We start from the raw sequence: 20,358 nt of genomic DNA on the forward strand, positions 1-20,358 counted from the left end.
GTAAACAATTTTGATATTTTTTTAATCATTTCAAAGGATATAACAATTGACACGTGTCACGTGACAAGGCAGCTAATAAATGGCTGTGTTTGTATTAGGTATACTTGTACGTACATACTTTATCTTCAGATCTTGACTCTGATCTCTGAAATTGTTGGAGTCAACGAAAGAGTCAAGCTTAATAATATGATGAGAAAACCACAAGCCTGAACAGTATTGAAAATCCTACCTAAAACCTGTATAGAAAAATAGGGGTGGGCATCGGTTTGGTCGGTTGTGAATATTATCGGTTTAACATATTGGTTTCGATTTATAAATATGATAAATCGATAAGATATCGATTAACGGTTATCGGTTAATCGGTTATCGATCATTATCGATTCGATTATCGATTTACCTGATAAGATATAACTTAATCTAGAGTTAAGCAAAAAAAGAGAAAAATACACATATAATATACTACTCATTTTTGCGTTGTAGCCACAATTAATATTTGAAGCATGCTTCATTTTGACAAATTCAAGACCTGTGCAATCTCCAAAATTGATACTACAACTTCACAAATATTTCATCTCCAATTCACTGGAAATAGCAGTTAACAGGGACATAAATAACAATTTTTTTTGTTTTATGCCAAAAAATTGAATTTTGAAGAAGAACTGATGAAGAATTGAATCAGAGTCTGAAAAGTGAACTATGAAACTTCAATCTTGAATGCGGCTGTAAAAAATTGGGAGAGAAAGAGAGAATGAAGCCCTAGATGTATTTATATACTTAAAGGTAAAATTATAATTTTATTAAATCTTATTGGGTTATCGGCTAACCCGTTAAGAAATTGGGCAAATCGAGGTCCGAATCGATAACCCAATAGTAAAAAATACTAAACTATTACTGAATCGTTAACCCAATAATCCAATATCGATACCCCAATAAACATTTTTCGGATCGGACTTTTGATTATACCCGATGTATGCCCGGCCATACAGAAAAATGCTCAAACTCTGAACAGTACATAATCCAACAACCAAAGTACTAAAGTCCACAAAATTAACTGTCACTAATTTCAAAGAAATCCCTGACAATAACAAGGAAGAACCACTTAATGCACTAAAATCTCAGTACGGGCAAAGTTCATGGAAGGGCCAAACCATATTGGGTTAATTACATGCGCTCTTACATTTTGTTTCCCTAGCTTGAATCACACAGAGACAACTCTTAACTTGTGCTAAGCTCCCTTTCAAATCCCAAATATACAAAAATAGAATAAGATAAAGATTAAGGGCTTACTATACTAAAGATTGCAACCAGCACCCATCATCTCTTTAAACTCATCAAAATTTACAAATCCATCACCATCTTTATCAACCCCTTTAATCATTCTACGACACTCTTTAACACTACAATTTACACAACCAAGACTAATTAGGACTCTCCTCAACTCTTTAGCTGATATAACTCCATTTTTATCAGCATCAAATACAAGAAAAGCTTCCTTAAGCTCATCGAAATCCTTAGTAGAATCACCAAAAACTTGATCATTTTCCACCCCCATAATACTCATGAACTCATCTAAATCCACAAATCCATCCCCATCACAATCCATTTCTTTTACCATAACTTCAGCTAATTCCTCAGCATCTTTCAATTCTTCATGTCCAAGACTCAACAAAATTTCAGTTAACTCCAATGGAGATATCTTCCCATCTCCATTAGCATCTATGAATTTAAAGACTAATTTAAGTTGACTAGAGATTTCCATAGCTGCAAAACCTGATAACCAACTGAAATCAGAAACCATTCTCTTTGGTTTCTTTTTCCCTTTTTTCCAGTACTTAAATTGTCCAAGAAACTTGCCAGCAGTGTTATTCAAAGACTTGAACCATATTCTGAAAGAATCCATAGTGATCTTTTAACTAGGATCTTGGAAAAAAGGAGAAAGATAAGAGTAAAAGACTGAAAAATAGTGGTAGTTGAATTATTGACAATAGTCAAGAAGTAGAATTAGTAAGTACAAATGAATGGGAGAGTGCATCATGTGACATTACATGTGGCGTGGAATTTGGGAAAAGAAACTCAATCATTTGTCACTTTCTAATCATGCTATAGCCCTCATCTGGTCCTACAGAAATTAACCTGCATTTTCCAAGTACTTAGATTTCTTTTTTTCTATTGAAGTGAAAAATTGTGAAGCTTTTCCAAGTTAAAAAGAAGCGGCAGAAGAAATGTCACGATCCATTTTCTGAATAAGGCGGAGCTTACCAATAGCACTGGAAGAGAAGGAAGTCCTAACTCGTAATCTGTTCGCCTGCAAATTTGGTTCTTGCGTTGTACCGCAGACCAATGTAGGTTCCCAAAAGAGAACGTCAGTACCATCCATTGTATTCAGTGAGTCTCAACAACAGGGGCCGAAACTTTAATAACATATACATTACGAGCAAAGGTTCTAAATGCATGTAAAACATAAAGATTATAAGAATAATTCTAAATAATTGCATAATAGCAGTTTATGAATATTTTAAAAGAAATTCTTTTCTTTTTCTTTCTTATAAAAAAAATACTTCACTTTATACTGTGGGAGTTTCAACTATTCTGACTTAACTCTGTCTCAGTGACCGTGTGATCGGCACGAGTTTCCCAACCTGATCGAATAGGCTCAATCCACGAGGTGCCACCCGCTTCATGGTTCTCAACGCTCATGTATCATACATTAGCATGGCTAAGTAAATTCTCAGCAACAAGGCCTTCGGCTCGTGTGCTCCCTACTTTGGCACAAGTAGTTTCAGGAAGTCAACGCCTTGGTCAAGATCCTCGGCCTGGACGATGACCCCTTCTCAGAATAAAGGATACTCCCAAAAATCTTCTTGTGACTTTTCAAGTCTAAATCTTTTCTTTATAAAACATCATGTACATGCTCATGTTGGTATCCTTAAATGTAAAGCATGGCATAAGAATGAAATAAACATGTAAAAGTATTCCTAAAGATTCTTGCTTCTTCATAAATTTTCAACATGAAAATAGCATATAAGAATAACACAAAAATCTGAAAATTTATGCACATATATCATAATAAATCATCTAAACTTTTGCTATAATAAATCATCTAAACTTTTGCTAGAACAATTCTAAGTTAATAGGTACTAACTCGCTTCAATTAAGTAAATATAAACTCTTTTAAGCAATTCATCAAACACTTTGTATGCGTGCTTTTGTGAGTTAAACCACTTTAGTAAAGGGTTGTATCAACTCACCTCAAAACTTCTCGAGCAAATACGTAGACCCCAGTCCAATTGACACCATTCAAACAATCGATTCTACAACAACCAGTGCATTTTAATCAATTTTAAAGTTTCTCACCTAAACATGAAATTTATTATTAATACAGAGAAAGAATGGAACTAACTATTCAATTCTTACTATTACCACTGTAGGATAATTAACAATAGGGAATTTTATATACCTGAATTCAAGAATTAGTGGTTTGTAAAGAACCCTACAATTTTCTTTTTTGTTGCTTGTGTTTTGCTGCGTTTGTTGCGTAACAGAACAACGTTCTGTTCCCTGTGCAATTTTTACTCCTGCTGCTTACGTCCAAGGTTAGGCTTTTTAGGCCTTAAGCCTTTTTTTATTCCAACAGTCCTTTATGGGCTTAATAATGTCCCTCCCATTTTTCTTTTGTTTTTTGTTTTTTTTTACTTAATTAATAATTAATGATACCCACTTTTAATAATTAAAAATATTAAACTATTAATATTCCCATAATTATATATCCAACTATTTATACAAATAGGGAAGTAGCTCAAAAATCAATCACAAGGGTTTAAATCCATAAAGAAGACAAAAAAATTAAATTCTATATTTAACGAGCCTTGAAATTTATATAAATTAGAGGAGTGTTACAATCTTCCCTCCTTAGAAACATTCGTACTCGAATGTTGCTAGGGCCTTATTCGTAAGCTAACAATCATCCCTTAGGTCCTTGAATCTCTTAAGTTTTCTTAGCACTACTCATTCTTTCAAGGGACTCAAAATTTTGGCTAACTCCCTAAATTTTCAAAAATTTCGGCAGAGTTTACCTTGTAAATTGGACTATCCAAAAAAAATATCCCTGTCACAAATACCACAACTACACCAACAAAAACCAGATATGCCATAACAGGTCATTCATAGGTACCATACGCAGCTCATAAATTAATTACTCACACTCCGGCAAGGAGGTACTATAATAACTAACAAGAATCTAAAGCACAACAACTTTAGCACAAGTAAATTACTTCAATGAATTAAATATACTACGGCATAAACTAAATTACTACAACAACTAATATAATCTAGGAAGGACATAAACACTTGTTAACTTGTATTTAATAAATGAAGTATAAATGTCAAACCAAACTAAGGTTCACATACCTTTTCCTCAAATAAATATGGATATTTCTTTCTCATATCTTTCTTGACCTCCCATGTAGCCTTTTTAGAATCATGATTACTCCATAAAACTTTTACCGATGCTAAATCTTTTGTTCTCAATTTTCTTACTTGCCTATCGAGAATTTCTATAGGTACCTCTTCATAAGTCAAGCCTTCTTTAATTTCTATGATATTTGCAGTTATTATATGCGACTCATCATGAATGTACTTTCTAAGCATAGACACATGAAAGACAGGATGAACAGTGGACAACTCAACGGGTAGCGCTAGCTTATAAGCCACGTTTCCTTTCTTTTCTAGAATTTCATAAGGTATGATAAATCTAGGATTAAGTTTCCCTTTCTTATCAAACCTCATAACTCCTTTCATTGGTGAAACTTTCAAAAACACCTTATCACCAACCATGAACGCTAACTCATGATGCCTCTTGTCAGAATAAGACTTTTGACGACTCTGAGCCGCTTTAAGTCTTTCTCTAATTAGCTGAATTTTCTCCAAGGCCTCACAAACAAACTTTGGACCAATCAACGGTACCTCTACTGGTTCAAACCAACCCACTGGAGACCTACATCTCCGCTCATACAACGCTTCATAAGGAGCCATACCAATGCTGGCCTGATAGCTGTTATTGTAAGCAAATTCTATAAGTGGCAAGTGATCATCCAATTACCTCCAAAATCTATAACACACGCACGCAACATATCTTCGAGTGTCTAAATGGTCCTTTCTGCCTGGCCATCGGTCTGTGGATGAAAAACGGTGTTTAAAATGACCTTGGTACCTAATCTTTTCTGAAATACCTGCCAAAAATGCGCCGTGAACTGAGGGCCTCTGTCAGATATGATTGAGTACCATGCAATCGAACTATTTCTTTGATGTACAACTGCGCATACTGCTCTGCGAAATCTGTCGTCTTTACTGGTAGGAAATGCGCGGACTTTGTCAGTCGGTCAACAACAACCCAAATTGAATCATGTTTACGGTACGTGCGAGGTAGACCTACTTCGAAATCCATATTAATCATCTCCCACTTCCACTGTGGTATCTCTATATCTTGAGCTAGGCCACCAGGCCTCTGATGCTCGGCTTTGACTTGCTGGCAATTTAAATATTTAGCCACATGATCTGCTACTTGTTTCTTCATGCCTTTCCACCAATACAACTCTTTCAAATCTAGGTACATTTTGATAGAACCTGGGTGGATAGAGTGCCTCGAACTGTGAGCTTCCTCCATTATGGTTTTCCTAAGACCATCTACATCAGGCACACATAACCAATCATTCAACTTCAAAACTCTGTCACTTCCTAGAGTGAAAGCAGTGATTTCTTTGCTTCTGACTCCTTTTAATTTCACTAAGTACGGATCTTCGTCTTGCTTAGCCTTAACATGCGCAACAAGGGAGGATTGCGCTAAGGCATAAGCAGCTATATCTCCTTCTTCGGTCTCATCCAATCTAATTCCATCATTTGCTAGTTTTTGAATTTCTCAACCCAAAGATCGCCTTTGTACTGCAATATGGGCCAAGACACCCACTGACTTCCTACTAAGTGCATTTACTACCATATGCGCAGGCCCCCTTCTCTGTCTCAAATTTAGTTCTTTTTGCTTGAAAATGTACTGGAGACTTTTATGATCTATAAACACGTCAGAATGCTCGCCATAAAGGTAGTGTCACCATATTTTTAATGCAAACACCATTGATGCAAGCTCCAAGTCATGTGTGGGGTAGTTCTTTTCATGATTCTTTAACTGTCTGGAAGCATAAGCAATAACTTTTCCATTTTGCATAAGAACACAACCAAGGCCCACTCTGGAGGCATCACAATACACTGTGAACCCACCCGAACCTGTCGGCAAGGTTAACACATGTGCAGTGGTCAACCTCTTCTTTAACTCTTGAAAACTCTGCTCACAAGCGTCTGACCGCTAGAACTTAACTGCTTTCTAAGTCAACTTAGTTAATGGAGCTGCAAGTGAGGAAAAACCCTCTAAAAACCTTTTATAGTAGCCAGCTACCCCCAAAAAACTCCTGATTTCAGTTGGCGCTGTCGGCCTAGGCCAGTTCTTGACTGCTTCTGTCTTTTGAGGGTTTACTTTTATTCCTTCACTAGATACGACGTGGCCTAAGAATGCCACTGACTGCAACCAGAACTCACATTTTGAAAACTTGGCATAAAGCTCATTCTCCTTCAAGGTCTGCAAGGCTATTCTGAGGTGTTTTGCATGATCTTCCTTGCTCTTAGAGTACACCAAAATATCATCTATAAACACAATAATAAAGGTATCTAGGAATGGCTTGAAAACTCTATTCATGAGGTCCATGAATGCAGCTAGAGCATTTGTCAACCCGAAGGACATCACTAGAAATTCATGGTGCCCGTAGCGAGTTCTAAAGGCTGTTTTAGATATATCATCTTTTCTGATTCTCAACTGATAGTACCCCGACCTCAAGTTTATTTTTGAAAAGTACTTTGCATCCTGAAGTTGATCAAATAAATCATCAATTCTTGGTAATGGGTACTTGTTCTTAATGGTAACTTTATTCAACTGCCGATAGTCGACACACATTCTGAGAGACCCATCTTTCTTCTTGACAAACAGTACCGGAGCACCCAACGGTGAAACACTCGGTCTGATGAAGCCCTTGTCAAGAAGGTCTTTCAACTATTCTCTCAACTCATTAAGTTCTACTGGAGCCATCCTATAATGAGGTATAGATATGGGTTGAGTGCCTGGCATGAGATTAATGCCAAAGTCTATGATTCTTTTGGGAGGAAGTCCGGGAAGGTCATCTGGGAAAACTTCTGGAAATTCTCTAACAACTGGCACTGACTGAAGAGCTGGTAGTTCTGATTCTGGATTAATTATGTGAGCCAAATAGGCGAGACACCCCTTACCGATCATTCGTTGTGCCTTAAGGTAAGAAATAAACTTACCTACAAGCAATGCTGAACTACCCTTCCACTATAAGACTTCTTCATTTGGAAATTGGAACCTGATTATCTTGGCATGACAATCTAACATGGCATAGAAGGAAGACAACCAATCCATACCCATGATCACATCAAAATCCACCATTTCTAACTCTATAAGATCGGCTTTAGTGTTGCGACCTTGGACTGAAACTATACAACCTCTATAGACTCTAGTGACTTTCACTGACTCGCCAACTGGAGTAGATACTAGGAATGGCTCATTAAGTTGTTCAGGTTCTAGTCCGAGGTTAATTGCAAAGTATGGAGTCACACATTGAACCTGGATCCATTATGGCATAAACATTATGTGAGCAGACTAAAAATATACATGTAATAACTTCTGCAGATGTCTCTGCACTCTGACGATCAAGTATAGCAAACAAACGGGGTTGTCCCCCTCCCTGAGTAACTCGGTCTGCACCTCTGCCTACTCTATGCCCGGTCTGATTATGAGAACCACGAGCCTAAGGTGGCGCAACTACAATAGCTGAGGAACTAGAAGGACGAGTTGATCCACCACTGAAATTACGTCACAACTTTGGGCAGTTGGCCTTTATATGACCAATGTCTCCATAATTGTAGCAACCATGAAATTCGAGCTTGCACTAACCTGAATGTGCCTGCTTACATGTTCCACAAAGACCTTGTTGGTGTAAATGTTGCTCAACATGACTCTGGCTATATGAGGATGATGTCCTAAAATTCTGATTCTGGCGAGACTGATTTCCATAACTCTAAGTACGTCTGAAAGAAGACCCACCACCTAACTGATGACTGGACTGAGCTGGTGCTAATGACTCCTTATTAGAGGAATACCTTCCACCTCTGCTGGATGTACCATTAAACCTGCCCGTTGTCCGGGCTTTCTTGTTATGCTCTTTTTCTTCTCTCCTTTGATGTCTATCTTTTTCTAAGTGCTTGGCAAATCTCACAACATAGGAGAAGGTTGTCATCCCTACTACTGCAGCTGATGTCGTATCCTTAATGTGGTAAGCTAAACCGCCAACAAACCTACGAATCTTTGCTTTTTTTATCTTAACCATGTGAGGAGCATGCTTAGCTAACCTTATAAATTTCATGTAGTACTCTTGCAAACTTTTATTCCCTTGCTTGAGCTGTTTGAACTCTGTAGCCTTAGTTTCCCTATCCTCTTCTGGGATAAAGTTAGCCAAGAAGGCCTCTTCAAATTCTTCCCAAATAGGCAGACCATCATCTTTATCTCTTTCCTTTTCCTACATCTCAAACAAAGCGCCAGCCATATCTCTAAGCTGGTAAGCAGCCAGCTCCACAGCTTCATCATCAAATGCTTTCATCACTCGGAGGTCTTTCTTGACACCCTCCAGCCACAACATTAGATCTTCATCAACTATAGAACCATTGAATACTGGAGGACTCAACTTCAAAAATTCATTCACTCTTGAGGACTCAGAATTGTTCTGTTTATTTGATTGAGGTGGAATCTCATCTCTTCTCTCGTTATGGTTAGCCATAAAGGCTTTAAACATCTCCATAGCACTGTTGATAGCATTAAACATCTGACCCACCTCGATAGATATAGTTGCCTGAGCCAGAGCTGCTGTTGGGAGCGGTACTGGATCCTGAGGTACTGGATCATCGTGCTCCACCCCTTCTTCTTGTTCAACCCGAGGTACTTGGACTCCCTTTGTGGATTTCCCCTCCTTTTTTTAGTCGAAGCCTTCTTAGTTCTACCTTGAGCCACAATAGTAGCGATAGTTTATTGAGCAGCATCCTGAGTGTCGGTGTCAGAGTTGCGAGTACGAGCCATTTCTGTGAGTTTTGGAGAAACGAATAAATTAGATAATTTCTTAGAGGTAGACTCTACTGCATGATCTAAAGTATTAAAAAAAGAGACTTTTCCTAAATGCTTGTAGCCTCCTGTTTATAAGTATGGCGTGCTTCATACACATAAACAAGATTCTACTAACACGACTTCATAGACCCCTAGGACTCCATAAACCTAAGGCTCTGATACCAAGTTTGTCACGACCCATTTTCTGAACAAGCCGGGACCGACACTCGATCACTAAATATGACCGAGCGAATATCTCTGTTTATTAAATCTATTATAACTCCAAACTTTATATGCAACAAGGCAATACTCTAACCAAATACTTTTGATTAATTTAAATGTTTAAATAAATCAACCCCAAAACTTTATTCATAGTAACCAATGAAATACTACTAAGTTATTATCAAAAACATCTGAATTTTAACCCAACGACTATGTCTATGAAACATCTACTGATAAACTGACGCACTGCTCAGGACATGAGATTTCCTGGCCAGTTCTCTAAGTAACAAAGAAACAACTAAATAAAGATGACTCTAAGTAATACTCCACGAACAAAAGCGGAGTTCATCAATAGCACTAGAAGAGAAGGAAGTCCTAACTCGTAGTCTGCTCGCCTGCAAATCTGGTTCCTATGTTGTACCACAGACCAATGTAGGTTCCCAAAAGAGAATGTCAGTATCATCCATTATACTCAGTGAGTCTCAACAACAGGGGACGAAACTTTAATAACATATACATTACGAGCAAAGGTTCTAAATGCATGTAAAACATAAAGCTTATAAGAATAATTCTAAATAATTACATAATAGCAGTTTATGAATATTTTAAAAGAAATTCTTTTCTTTTTCTTTCTTATAAAAAAAACTTCACTTTATACTTTGGGAGTTTCAACTATTCTGACTTAACTCTGTCTCAGTCACCGTGTGATCGGCACGTGTTCGATCCCAACCTGATCGAATAGGCCCAATCCACGAGGTGTCACTCGCTTCATGGTTCTCAGCGCTCATGTATCATACCTTAGCATGGCTAAGTAAATTCTCAGTAACGAGGCTCTAGGTTCGTGTGCTCCCTACTTTGGCACAAGTAGTTTCAGGAAGTCAACGCCTTGGTTAGGACCATCGGCCTGGACGATGACCCCTTCTCAGAATAAAGGATACTCCCAAAAATCTTCTTGTGACTCTTCAAGTCTAAATCTTTTCTTTATAGAACATCATGTACATGCTCATGTTGGTAACCTTAAATGTAAAACATGGCATAAGAATGAAATAAACTTGTAAAAGTATTCCTAAAGATTCTTGCTTCTTCATAAATTTTTAACATGAAAATAGTATATAAGAATAACACAAAAATCTGAAAATTTATGCACATATATCATAATAAATCATCTAAACTTTTGATATAATAAATCATCTAAACTTTTGTTAGAATAATTCTAAGTTAATAGGTACTCACTCGCTCCAATTAAGTAAATATAAACTCTTTCAAACAATTCATCAAACACTGTGTATGCGTGCTTTTGTGAGTTAAACTACTTTAGTAAAGGGTTGTATCAACTCACTCAAAACTTCTCGAGCCAATATGTAGATCCCAGTCCAATTGACACCAGTCAAACAATCGATTCTACAACAACCAGTGCATTTTAATCAATTTTAAAGTTTCTCACATAAACATGAAATTTACTATTAATACAGAGAAAGAAGGAAACTAACTATTCAATTCTTACTATTACCACTGTAGGATAATTAACAATAGGAAATTTTATATACCTGAATTCAAGAATTAATGGTTTGTAAAGAGCCCTACGATTTTCTTTTTTGTTGCCTGTGTTTGCTGCGAAACAGAACAACGTTCTGTTTCCTGTGCAATTTTTACTCCTGCTGCTTACGTCCAAGGTTAGGCTTTTTAGGCCTTAAGCCTTTTTTTATTCCAACAGCCCTTTATGGGCTTAATAATGTCCCTCCCATTTTTCTTTTGTTATTTTTTTTTTCTTTACTTAATTAATAATTAATGATACCCACTTTTAATAATTAGAAATATTAAACTATTAATATTCTCATAATTATATATCCAACTATTTATATAAATAGGGAAGTAGCTCAAAAATCAATCACAAGGGTTTAAATTCATAAAGAAGATAAAAAAATTAAATTCTATATTTAACGAGCCTTGATATTTATATAAATTAGAGGAGTGTTACAAGAAAGAAGTGGACGAAGTCATGTCGCTGAGTGTAGACAATGTCTTTGCTGTGCTAATTACCAAGTTTAATTCCTAGCGAAATATGGAAATATCCTCTTTAAATTGAGAAAATCTCACTTTATAAAAACTATTTATCCCTGAATGCCCAAGCCCAAACTATTTACTACTCCTAACCACGCGCCCCAAACTATTTACCCGCCTTTATTATGTCCTCTTCTTCTTCCTCATTTTACCTTCCTCTAATTCTTTGCTCAACTCCCCATCCATCAATACCCCCCGACGACAGCTTCGACAACTCACCGTTAACTACTATGCCAAGACTTGTCCTAAAGTTGAAATTTTTGTTGGCTCAGTAACCTCCCAGATGTTCAAAGATGCCCCTGCCTCTGGCCCAGCCACCATTCACCTCTTCTTTCATGATTGCTTTGTTGAAGTGGTGCTATTATTTTGAAGATTATTCGATTCGATGTGGTGCTATAAAATATTGCTTATAGTATCTTCGAGTAAGCTTCCCAAATCCAAATTTTTATGTGTATTTGAATATCCACCATTGTTGGGCTTGAAGCTCAATTTTATTTTTGAAGATTTCTTGTTTGATTCAAAGTGGGTGCTGTTAAATATTGCTTATAGTACCTTCTGAAAGTTCATACTGAAATTTGATAGCATTTGGAGCTGATTTGAGGTGATTGAGATCGAAATTTTCAGTTGAAAATCGAAGAAGAACACAGCTACAGTAATAATCAAAGAAGAACACAGCTACCTAACAGTATACCGCTACAATATACTAATATACTATAGGAGTATATAGTTATACTGCAACAGTATATCATTATAGTATACAATATATTGTTATGATATACTGTAATAATATGCAAGATATTGTAACAATATGTTGTAATAGTGTACAATATACTATAATAGTATATTTATTACCCGTAAATTCACTTGTCTTTTTCCTTTTAATTTGTTTTAAGCTTTTACCCATCGTGAGGGGAAAATTGAAAATAAAAAAATTATAGTATGCTATATAATGTAACGGTATACTCTTACAATTAGATCCTTTTAGAATTTTTTAAAATTTTTATTGACAACTGATATTATTCAGTTTAATAATTGAATTAAATTTTTTTAACTCTTTGCGTATAATTGTATACCCTGTTGGTATAGCTATATACTATACTGGTATCATATGTTAGTTAATATTTTTTTGATTGTATTAGCTACATTTAATTGGTACACAATTTGATTTTTTTTAGTAATAATATAAAAAAGAATAATAAATAATAGTGAAAACAGTAAATGAAATTAGATTATGAAGAGAAAAAGAATATAAAAAAAAGAAGTTAAATGAAATTAGAAAAGGAAAAAAGAAAAAAATAAGAAGAAAACGAGAAAAAAGAAAAGGAGAAAAGAAAAAAAAAAGAAAAAAGAAAAAAGAAAAGAAAAGAAGCATAGAAATAAAAAAGAATTGGAGAATAAAGAAAAAATTCCCCACAAAACCTACTATGGGTAGGAAATGTAATTAGTTTATGGGTAGAAAAATAAATGGGTAGACAAGGGTAAATAGTTTGTTTTTGTGGGTAACTGTGTCAAAACTCCTTAAATTGCCGACAATATTTGTCGGAGCATTTGCATATATACACATTTTTTGGGCTGCCATTGAATTTATACTAGCATTACACAAAATTTTGTTAAGTGTAGTCGTTCGGGTCTGAACAATCTCCTCAATTCAACTTCATAAATCAAATCTAAAGTTCTCATATCTTTCAACTGCAGCTTCAGAAATTCAAATCTTAAGTAGTTCAAACTCTTCAAAGCAACTTCAGATTTGAAAGTTTTCTATCTTTCAATTGCAACTTCAGAAATTCGAATCTTAAGTAGTTCAATTTTTCAGTACAACTTCACACAACTTCATATTCAAATCAGATTCAAAATCAAAAATCTTAAGTAGTCCAATTTCTCAGTACAACTTCAGACAACTTAAATTCAAAATCTGAAGTTCTTAAACATAAACTTGTTCTTCGAATTTCAACAATCCAACACATGGTTCAACACCAAATCTACTCCAAATTTGAAACATAACTTTCAAATATCATAAAAAACAAATCTTAATCATCAAATTGTTAAAACAACAACAAATTTAACAAACTCATTAACACAAAGAAGAAGAAGAAGAAGAAAGAAGAAGAAGAAGAAGAAGAAGAAGAAGAAGAAGAAGAAGAAGAAGAAGAAGAAGAAGAAGAAGAAGAAGAAGAAAGCAGCAGTGAAGAAGAGAAAAATGTATGTATCTGAAGTTACTAAAAATTGAATATCAGTTAAACTTTTTTTTAAAAGTGGGTTTAGATTCAATCCCCGGCGCAAAACTAGACACCACATGAAAAATTTACATATTTGTCATCATTTTTTTCTTTTGGCTCTTAGGGTCTGCATATGTGAAGGAAAATCAAGCGTTAATGAACAATCTTTTGGAATTTACATGTCAGACGGCACTAACAAAAACACGGATATAGCAAAATACGCATAATCAACAATAAGAGATTAGCAACTCTGTGAAGCCTACAATCGATTGGAAGAACAAGAACCAATTATGCTATGACGCCTAATTACCTCTATGAACTCAATCAATTGTAACCCTAAGCTGTGAAAACCCTCAAGAGATTAGCAACTCTGAAAACCCGGATAAAATAATTAAGCAATTAAACATTCACGACTTTAATCACCAACTAAGACTAATTTAGCACTAATGAAAGCATAAACAAAGCAATAAAGGATTAAAGGCATAAACAAAAATATCAATTAAAAGATAAGCAAAGAGTGTGAGGCTGATGAATGCAAGAGAAGGTACTTGGGTTCTTTAAGGACCAAGGCGCAACGTTTCAGAAGTCACCTTGTAGTAGATGAAATTTTCCCATCACTTTCTCCAACCCACTTTGATAAATTTAGTTTATCGATAGTCAATTTGACCAATTTTTAGAATTAAATTACAGTAAATGGTGAGTAAAATTTCAAAGTTGTTATGAAATAAAAGCAATTTAGTAAAGCATGAACAAGAAATAAAAGCAATTTAGTAAAGTATGAACAAGAAATAAAAGCAACTTAGTAAAACATGAACAAGAATAGAGATAGAGAGAAGGAAGAGATTTTCTTCTTCAATTGTGTGTATTTTCCTATCTATTACAAAGTCTTTATATAGGCATGAAAAGTGAAGCAAATATGTCATGGAATATATCATTGAACATAGAAAATATGTCATTGAATATGTCATTAACCATTTGAGAGAAAGATCATGGAGGAAGAGTAGACATCCACCATATTTTGATTTTTATCATAACACTCCCCCTTGGATGTCCATAAATAATGTGTCTCGTTAAAACCTTATTAGGAAAAAACCCTATGGGAAAAAAAAATCCTAATGAAGGAAAAAGAGTACACATATTAGAAATACGCCTTTTGGTTGCCTCGTTAAAAACCTTGCAAGGAAAACCCAATGGGACAAAACCTTGTAAGGGAAAAAGAGTACAACGCGTATTAACTCCCCCTGATGAGATCATCAGTTCACATCGTTGAGCCTTCGTATCCCAATCTTGTACACTAGTTTCTTGAAGGTTGACGCCGGTAGATATTTGGTGAACAAATCAGTCATATTATCACTTGAACGGATCCGTTGCACATTAATATCATCATTCTTTTGAAGATTATGTGTGAACAATAATTTAGGTGAAATGTGCTTTGTCCTAACTTCTTTATGAATCCTCCCTTTAATTGGGTTATGCATGTTGTATTTTCTTCATACAAAACTGTGGGTAGTTTATCACACTTCAAACCACATTTGTCTCGAATAAGATGTATAGTAGACCTCAACCATACACATTCTCGACCTGCTTCATGAATAGCAATTATCTCAGCATGATTAGAAGAAGTAGCCACGATTGATTGCTTAGTCGATCGCCAAGATATGACAGTGCCACACATGTAAACACATAATATGTTTGAGATCAAGCCTTGTGTGTGTCAGATAAATACTCCACATCGACATAACCAACAAAATCGGTATTGCAATCATTGCCATAAAATAAGCCCACATCGGTAATCCCCCTTAGATAAAGCAATATGTGCTTGATTTTATTCCAATTTCTCCTTAAGCGGAGTTATATCTTGTTAAGACATTAACTGAAAAAGTTATGTCATGCCTTGTAGTGTTAGCAAGATATATTAGCGCACCAATTGCATTAAGATATGGTACTTTAGGACCAAGAAGCTCTTCATTATTTTCATGAGGTCGAAGTGGATCTTTATTTATATCGAGTAATCTCACAACCATCGGGGTACTTAATGGATGTGCTTTATCCACATAGAAGCTCTTTAAAATATTTTTAGTGTATGCTGATTGAAGGACAAAAATTCTATCTTTCATATATTCAATTTGTAGACCAAGACAAAATTTTGTCTTTCCAAGATCTTTCATTTCAAATTCTTTCTTTAAACAGTCTACTGCTTTAGGAAGCTCTCCGGGAGTTCTAATGATATTTGAATCATCAACATACATGGCGATTAAATTCAAATCCATATCCTTTTATAAGGACACAAGGACAAATTGAATTATTCTTATACCTTTCTTTCAACAAGTACTCTCTCGGATGATTATACCACATGCGCCCTGATTGTTTCAATCCGTATAAGGATTTTTGAAGCTTTATTTAATAAATTTCTTGGAAACCTTAATATGCTCCAAGACAATTTAAATCTTTCAATGTTATCCACTATACGCATATCAAGTTTTTCATATATTGCCATATTAAAACCTGAAGTGACTATATCCACTATAAGAGAACATGTCTCCATATATTCAATGTGAGGATATTTACTAATTTTCTTGTGCCACAAGTCGTCTTTATGTCTATCGACTTGAACCTTTCGCACAAGAACACATTTATACCTTAATTGACTTTATAATTTCAGGTGTTGGACTATCCGTCCAATTTCACATTTTTCAAGTGAAGTCAATTTCATTGCGTATTTTTTATTTGGCCAATCTTTTATCCGTCCAAATTTCATGACAGATTTGATCTCAAGATCCTCGTCAATATTAATCATATTGAGCGCTGCATTATATTAACAATATCGTCGACAATCATTTTATGTCGGTTCCATCATTACCCAATAAAGACATAACTTATTGAGATCTCTTTATTTCATTATTTTCAGGTACCTGAGCCTCTCCCATGAGGTCTTATGAAGTGTTATGTCATGGTGCCCTTTTAGGGCACTTGCCTTCTTATTATGACCATTTTGAATATTTGCCCCTCTCCTTCTTCAAGGAGTTTTATCTTTGGAACCGATTGGTCTGTTACACTTCATGTGTGCCATAGACTCTGTCCCTCATGGACTTTATTCTATTTGGAGCATTAGCAGCTGAAATATGACATTTAGCTTTGAGTCAGCAAATGCGTCTGGCAATAATTTGTAAATGAATATCACTTGAACTTCAAGTTTATATTTTCTTGTACGAGGATCTATATGTATTCATAATAATTCATTTCACGTATCACTCTCTCAGCTGCCCATTTTCTCCCCCTAATGTTGGGATCACCAACACATTTCCCAACCATCTTTGGGAACTCATCTTTGTACATTTTGGTGGCATAATTAAATCATATAGCACATCCATATTTCTATATAGAAATTATTTGGTTCCTGACCCTGAACCGATTGTGATAGGGAGAAATTTTTATAACTTGGCTAGATGCGTACAAGTGCTGTTGTATATTAAATAATAAATCTCATACCAAATTTCGTTTTTGGGAGTTTTGTTCTCATAACCAATGATTTAGCTATAATTCGAGGCATACAATTTCTGCTAAACCAACTTGGATTTAAACCAGTATTATTAAGATAAATCATCATAATTTATATTCTGGAATTGTGCTCTTAATAATTTGAGCAAGCAATCTTGCAAAAACCAAACTACAAGTTGATAACAAATGCACATGTGACCATAAAATAGATGCATCTATTAAAATCATATAATAGTAAACGGTCCACATGGCAGGTGACTGGGCCCATATATATATCACATTTTATTCCTTCTAGAAATCAAAGGATTCAATCCCAACCTTTAACTGGTATATCATGAGAATAAGCAGCACAAGAGAATTCTTGAAGAATCTTCTATTCTTCAATATATGTCAATGTAATTCTTAATTAATTTTTCGCATCATAATTGAACCGAGATGACCAACCGGTCATGCCAATTAATATTTGTTTTAGTAAACCTCTAGTTTACTGGTGGCATATGATTCCAACATCATGCTTATATTTGTGTAGTACAAATAGAAAGAAGACCGGGTAACCTTTCATATTTACCCAATATGATTATAGAAATATGAAGATATTCAATCTTCCTTTCATTTATAGTCTCAATATGCCAATCACTTTGACTTATATAGTTGAAACTCAAAAAGTTTCTTTTAAGACTTTACAATATCAATGTCATGAATAAGTTTATTCATCCGGGTAGTAACAAATTAGTTTTTCCGGAGTTCTTAACAACTTTTGTACTACAAGATCTTTTATCATACCATTCATATGGTAAATGTCTCCTTCACAGAGAAAATTATATCATAATAAATTGTCATGGTCAAAATCATCATAAGCAAAATCATTTCTTGCTTTAACTTTGCCTTTAATAACTTTTATAAGGCATGACAAAATAATATTTGGCATATCACATGTACGCGACCAATGACATATTCATGTAACCACACAATAATATTTATTCTCTTTATTTTACTCAAACCTCCCTTAGAGGTGAGTTGTGTGGTATTCATGAATTACATGTCTTTATTCATTGTTTTTATCACATATTGTCACATTCAACTTTAGGAATGGGTTTGCATTCTCAATGCTTATCACAAGTCACATTCTCTTCAAGGAATGGATCATAATCAGCGACGTGCTTTATTATTTTCATGTCAATTTGATGGTAAGCATTACCTTCATATTTTGAAGGACTATTTTGAGAACCCTTATTGTTCTCCTTTTATAATCATAGTGATGATTATTATTATTTTGATATTTGGAATGCCCATGTTCATTGTTCAACCACTTGTCTTCATTGAAACTTATTATGCACTGTTATCACATTCATTTCAAGAATGGAGCAAATCAAGTGGGACAATTTTTATGCCTTTTCATGAAAAATATATTATTTTTCTTTAGTCATCATTATATCATCAATATGGTACATCGTGACTCAAACTCAATGTCTTACCAATATAAAGGCATGTTAGGCCATAATAAATTGGGACTCAAACCCAACTCTTATCATTATGGAGCATCAGGACTTGATCCCGATGTCTTAATCAATAGCATAATAGGCTAAAAAATATTGAGATTCATTCTCAAGCCTTAATTTCAATCACATGCCAAGAAAGTTGTACACAACTAATTTGCAACTTAGCAAATCAAATTTGCTTTCTTAAATAAGTGTACAAATCTCAAATCAGCGTAAAACTTTATTAATTATTTGTAGCATCTATATGAAATACAATTGTTTGTAGTCAGAATATTTCTTCTAAATTTTATTAGAGTTTAAAAGAATCATAAAATCATTGTCTTAATTATTGAGTCTCTCTCAAAAATATTGTTGTTTTCGGGGTATACCCTACCTATTGGATTTGATTAAACGCCATGACTTTCCTTCACTCAATTCAACCAAGCAATTAGTGAATAAATTTATCAAAAATACACCATATAGGTAACAACACATATATAGTACTAATACATAAATTCAGCATTTATATTACCTGAAAAGTGACATTATAGGTAACAACTTACCAGTTGTAGCTTGTGCATCATTCATATAAAATACTTAAAAATGGTAAGTTAGTAGCAAACATCAAGTAGGTTATGGATACTCAAAAGTACCTCTTCTAGTAATCATACTAATTATTGTTTGCTTTCAAATGATACGACCATAAATTATGAAGTATACTTTCTCAATAGCTGGTTTGTTTTCCAAACTTCAAAGAAGTAATTAATCAACCTAGATAAAGATGTGAAGTATTTCTTGTTTTCTTCAAGATGATTTATGCTTTTAATCAGTGTGACCAATTTTATTATTATATTTTATTCCTTTTTTTTTGTACTATATGCAAGTGTAAAAATCCAAAAGGAAAAAAAATATTCATCCAAGTAAAAGAAAATGTTAAAAGCGGCAGGACAGATTGAAAATAGTTAACACATAAATATGCATAAGACAATTTATATAAAATATCCTTGGTTACCATGACATGCATCATATCAACAATTAACTGCTACTATGATTTTAACATATAGAACTTCGAAAATTTTATTCCATTCATGTGATATAAAAGGTGTAATATTAATATGTGCTTATGCAATACAGGTGTAGTACAAAGTTGTGTGCATATGAGATTTTAAAGGAATGACAAGTATAAGATAATCATACCTTCTTACATTTCATTATTTACCATATGTAGTTTCTCTTTACATTTAACCATGTGATAATATGTATGGCTTCTAATTGTAATTTTTCTGGATGTAGGAAATTTTTTTGTAGATATATAAATACAATTGGTTAGAGACTCGTGCTGATAACGTGTTATGAAATATAAGCAATTTAGTAAAGCATGAACAAGAAATAAAAGCAATTTAGTAAAGTATGAACAAGAAATAAAAGCAACTTAGTAAAACATGAACAAGAATAGAGATAGAGAGAAGGAAGAGATTTTCTTCTTCAATTGTGTGTATTTTCCTATCTATTACAAAGCCTTTATATAGGCATGAAAAGTGAAGCAAATATGTCATGGAATATGTCATTGAACATAGAAAATATGTCATTGAATATGCCATTAACCATTTGAGAGAAAGATCATGGAGGAAGAGTAGACATCCACCATATTTTGATTTTTATCATAACA

General features: G+C 34.4%; 1 protein-coding gene and 1 long non-coding RNA gene across 10 annotated transcripts; both read right to left on the reverse strand.

Annotated features, from left to right (window-relative positions):
• Positions 1–740: 740 nt before the first annotated feature.
• On the reverse strand, positions 741–11,103 carry LOC107810394 (putative calcium-binding protein CML18). Of its 9 annotated transcripts, none has more exons than XM_075217934.1 (6): positions 10,984–11,103; positions 10,776–10,837; positions 3,249–3,311; positions 2,260–2,319; positions 2,046–2,133; positions 741–1,886 (listed from the first exon to the last, which is right to left on the reverse strand). In XM_075217934.1, exon 6 carries the CDS (start codon positions 1,796–1,798, stop codon positions 1,292–1,294), a length of 507 nt encoding a protein of 168 aa, XP_075074035.1. In that variant the 5' UTR covers positions 1,799–1,886; positions 2,046–2,133; positions 2,260–2,319; positions 3,249–3,311; positions 10,776–10,837; positions 10,984–11,103; the 3' UTR covers positions 741–1,291. The 9 variants fall into 9 exon arrangements, with proteins under 9 accessions (XP_075074035.1, XP_075074034.1, XP_075074031.1 ...); XM_075217933.1 differs by having other exon boundaries at positions 2,260–2,813; XM_075217930.1 differs by having other exon boundaries at positions 2,260–3,311.
• Positions 11,104–14,541: 3,438 nt separating this feature from the next.
• Positions 14,542–20,186, reverse strand: LOC142161900 (uncharacterized). Its single transcript, XR_012693619.1, has 2 exons — positions 16,028–20,186; positions 14,542–15,294 (listed from the first exon to the last, which is right to left on the reverse strand). It is a non-coding gene; the product is annotated as an uncharacterized LOC142161900 (long non-coding RNA).
• Positions 20,187–20,358: the final 172 nt, after the last annotated feature.

The sequence above is a fragment of the Nicotiana tabacum genome, chromosome 7 (assembly GCF_000715075.1).
Source record: "Nicotiana tabacum cultivar K326 chromosome 7, ASM71507v2, whole genome shotgun sequence".
Classification (NCBI taxonomy): domain Eukaryota; kingdom Viridiplantae; phylum Streptophyta; class Magnoliopsida; order Solanales; family Solanaceae; genus Nicotiana; species Nicotiana tabacum.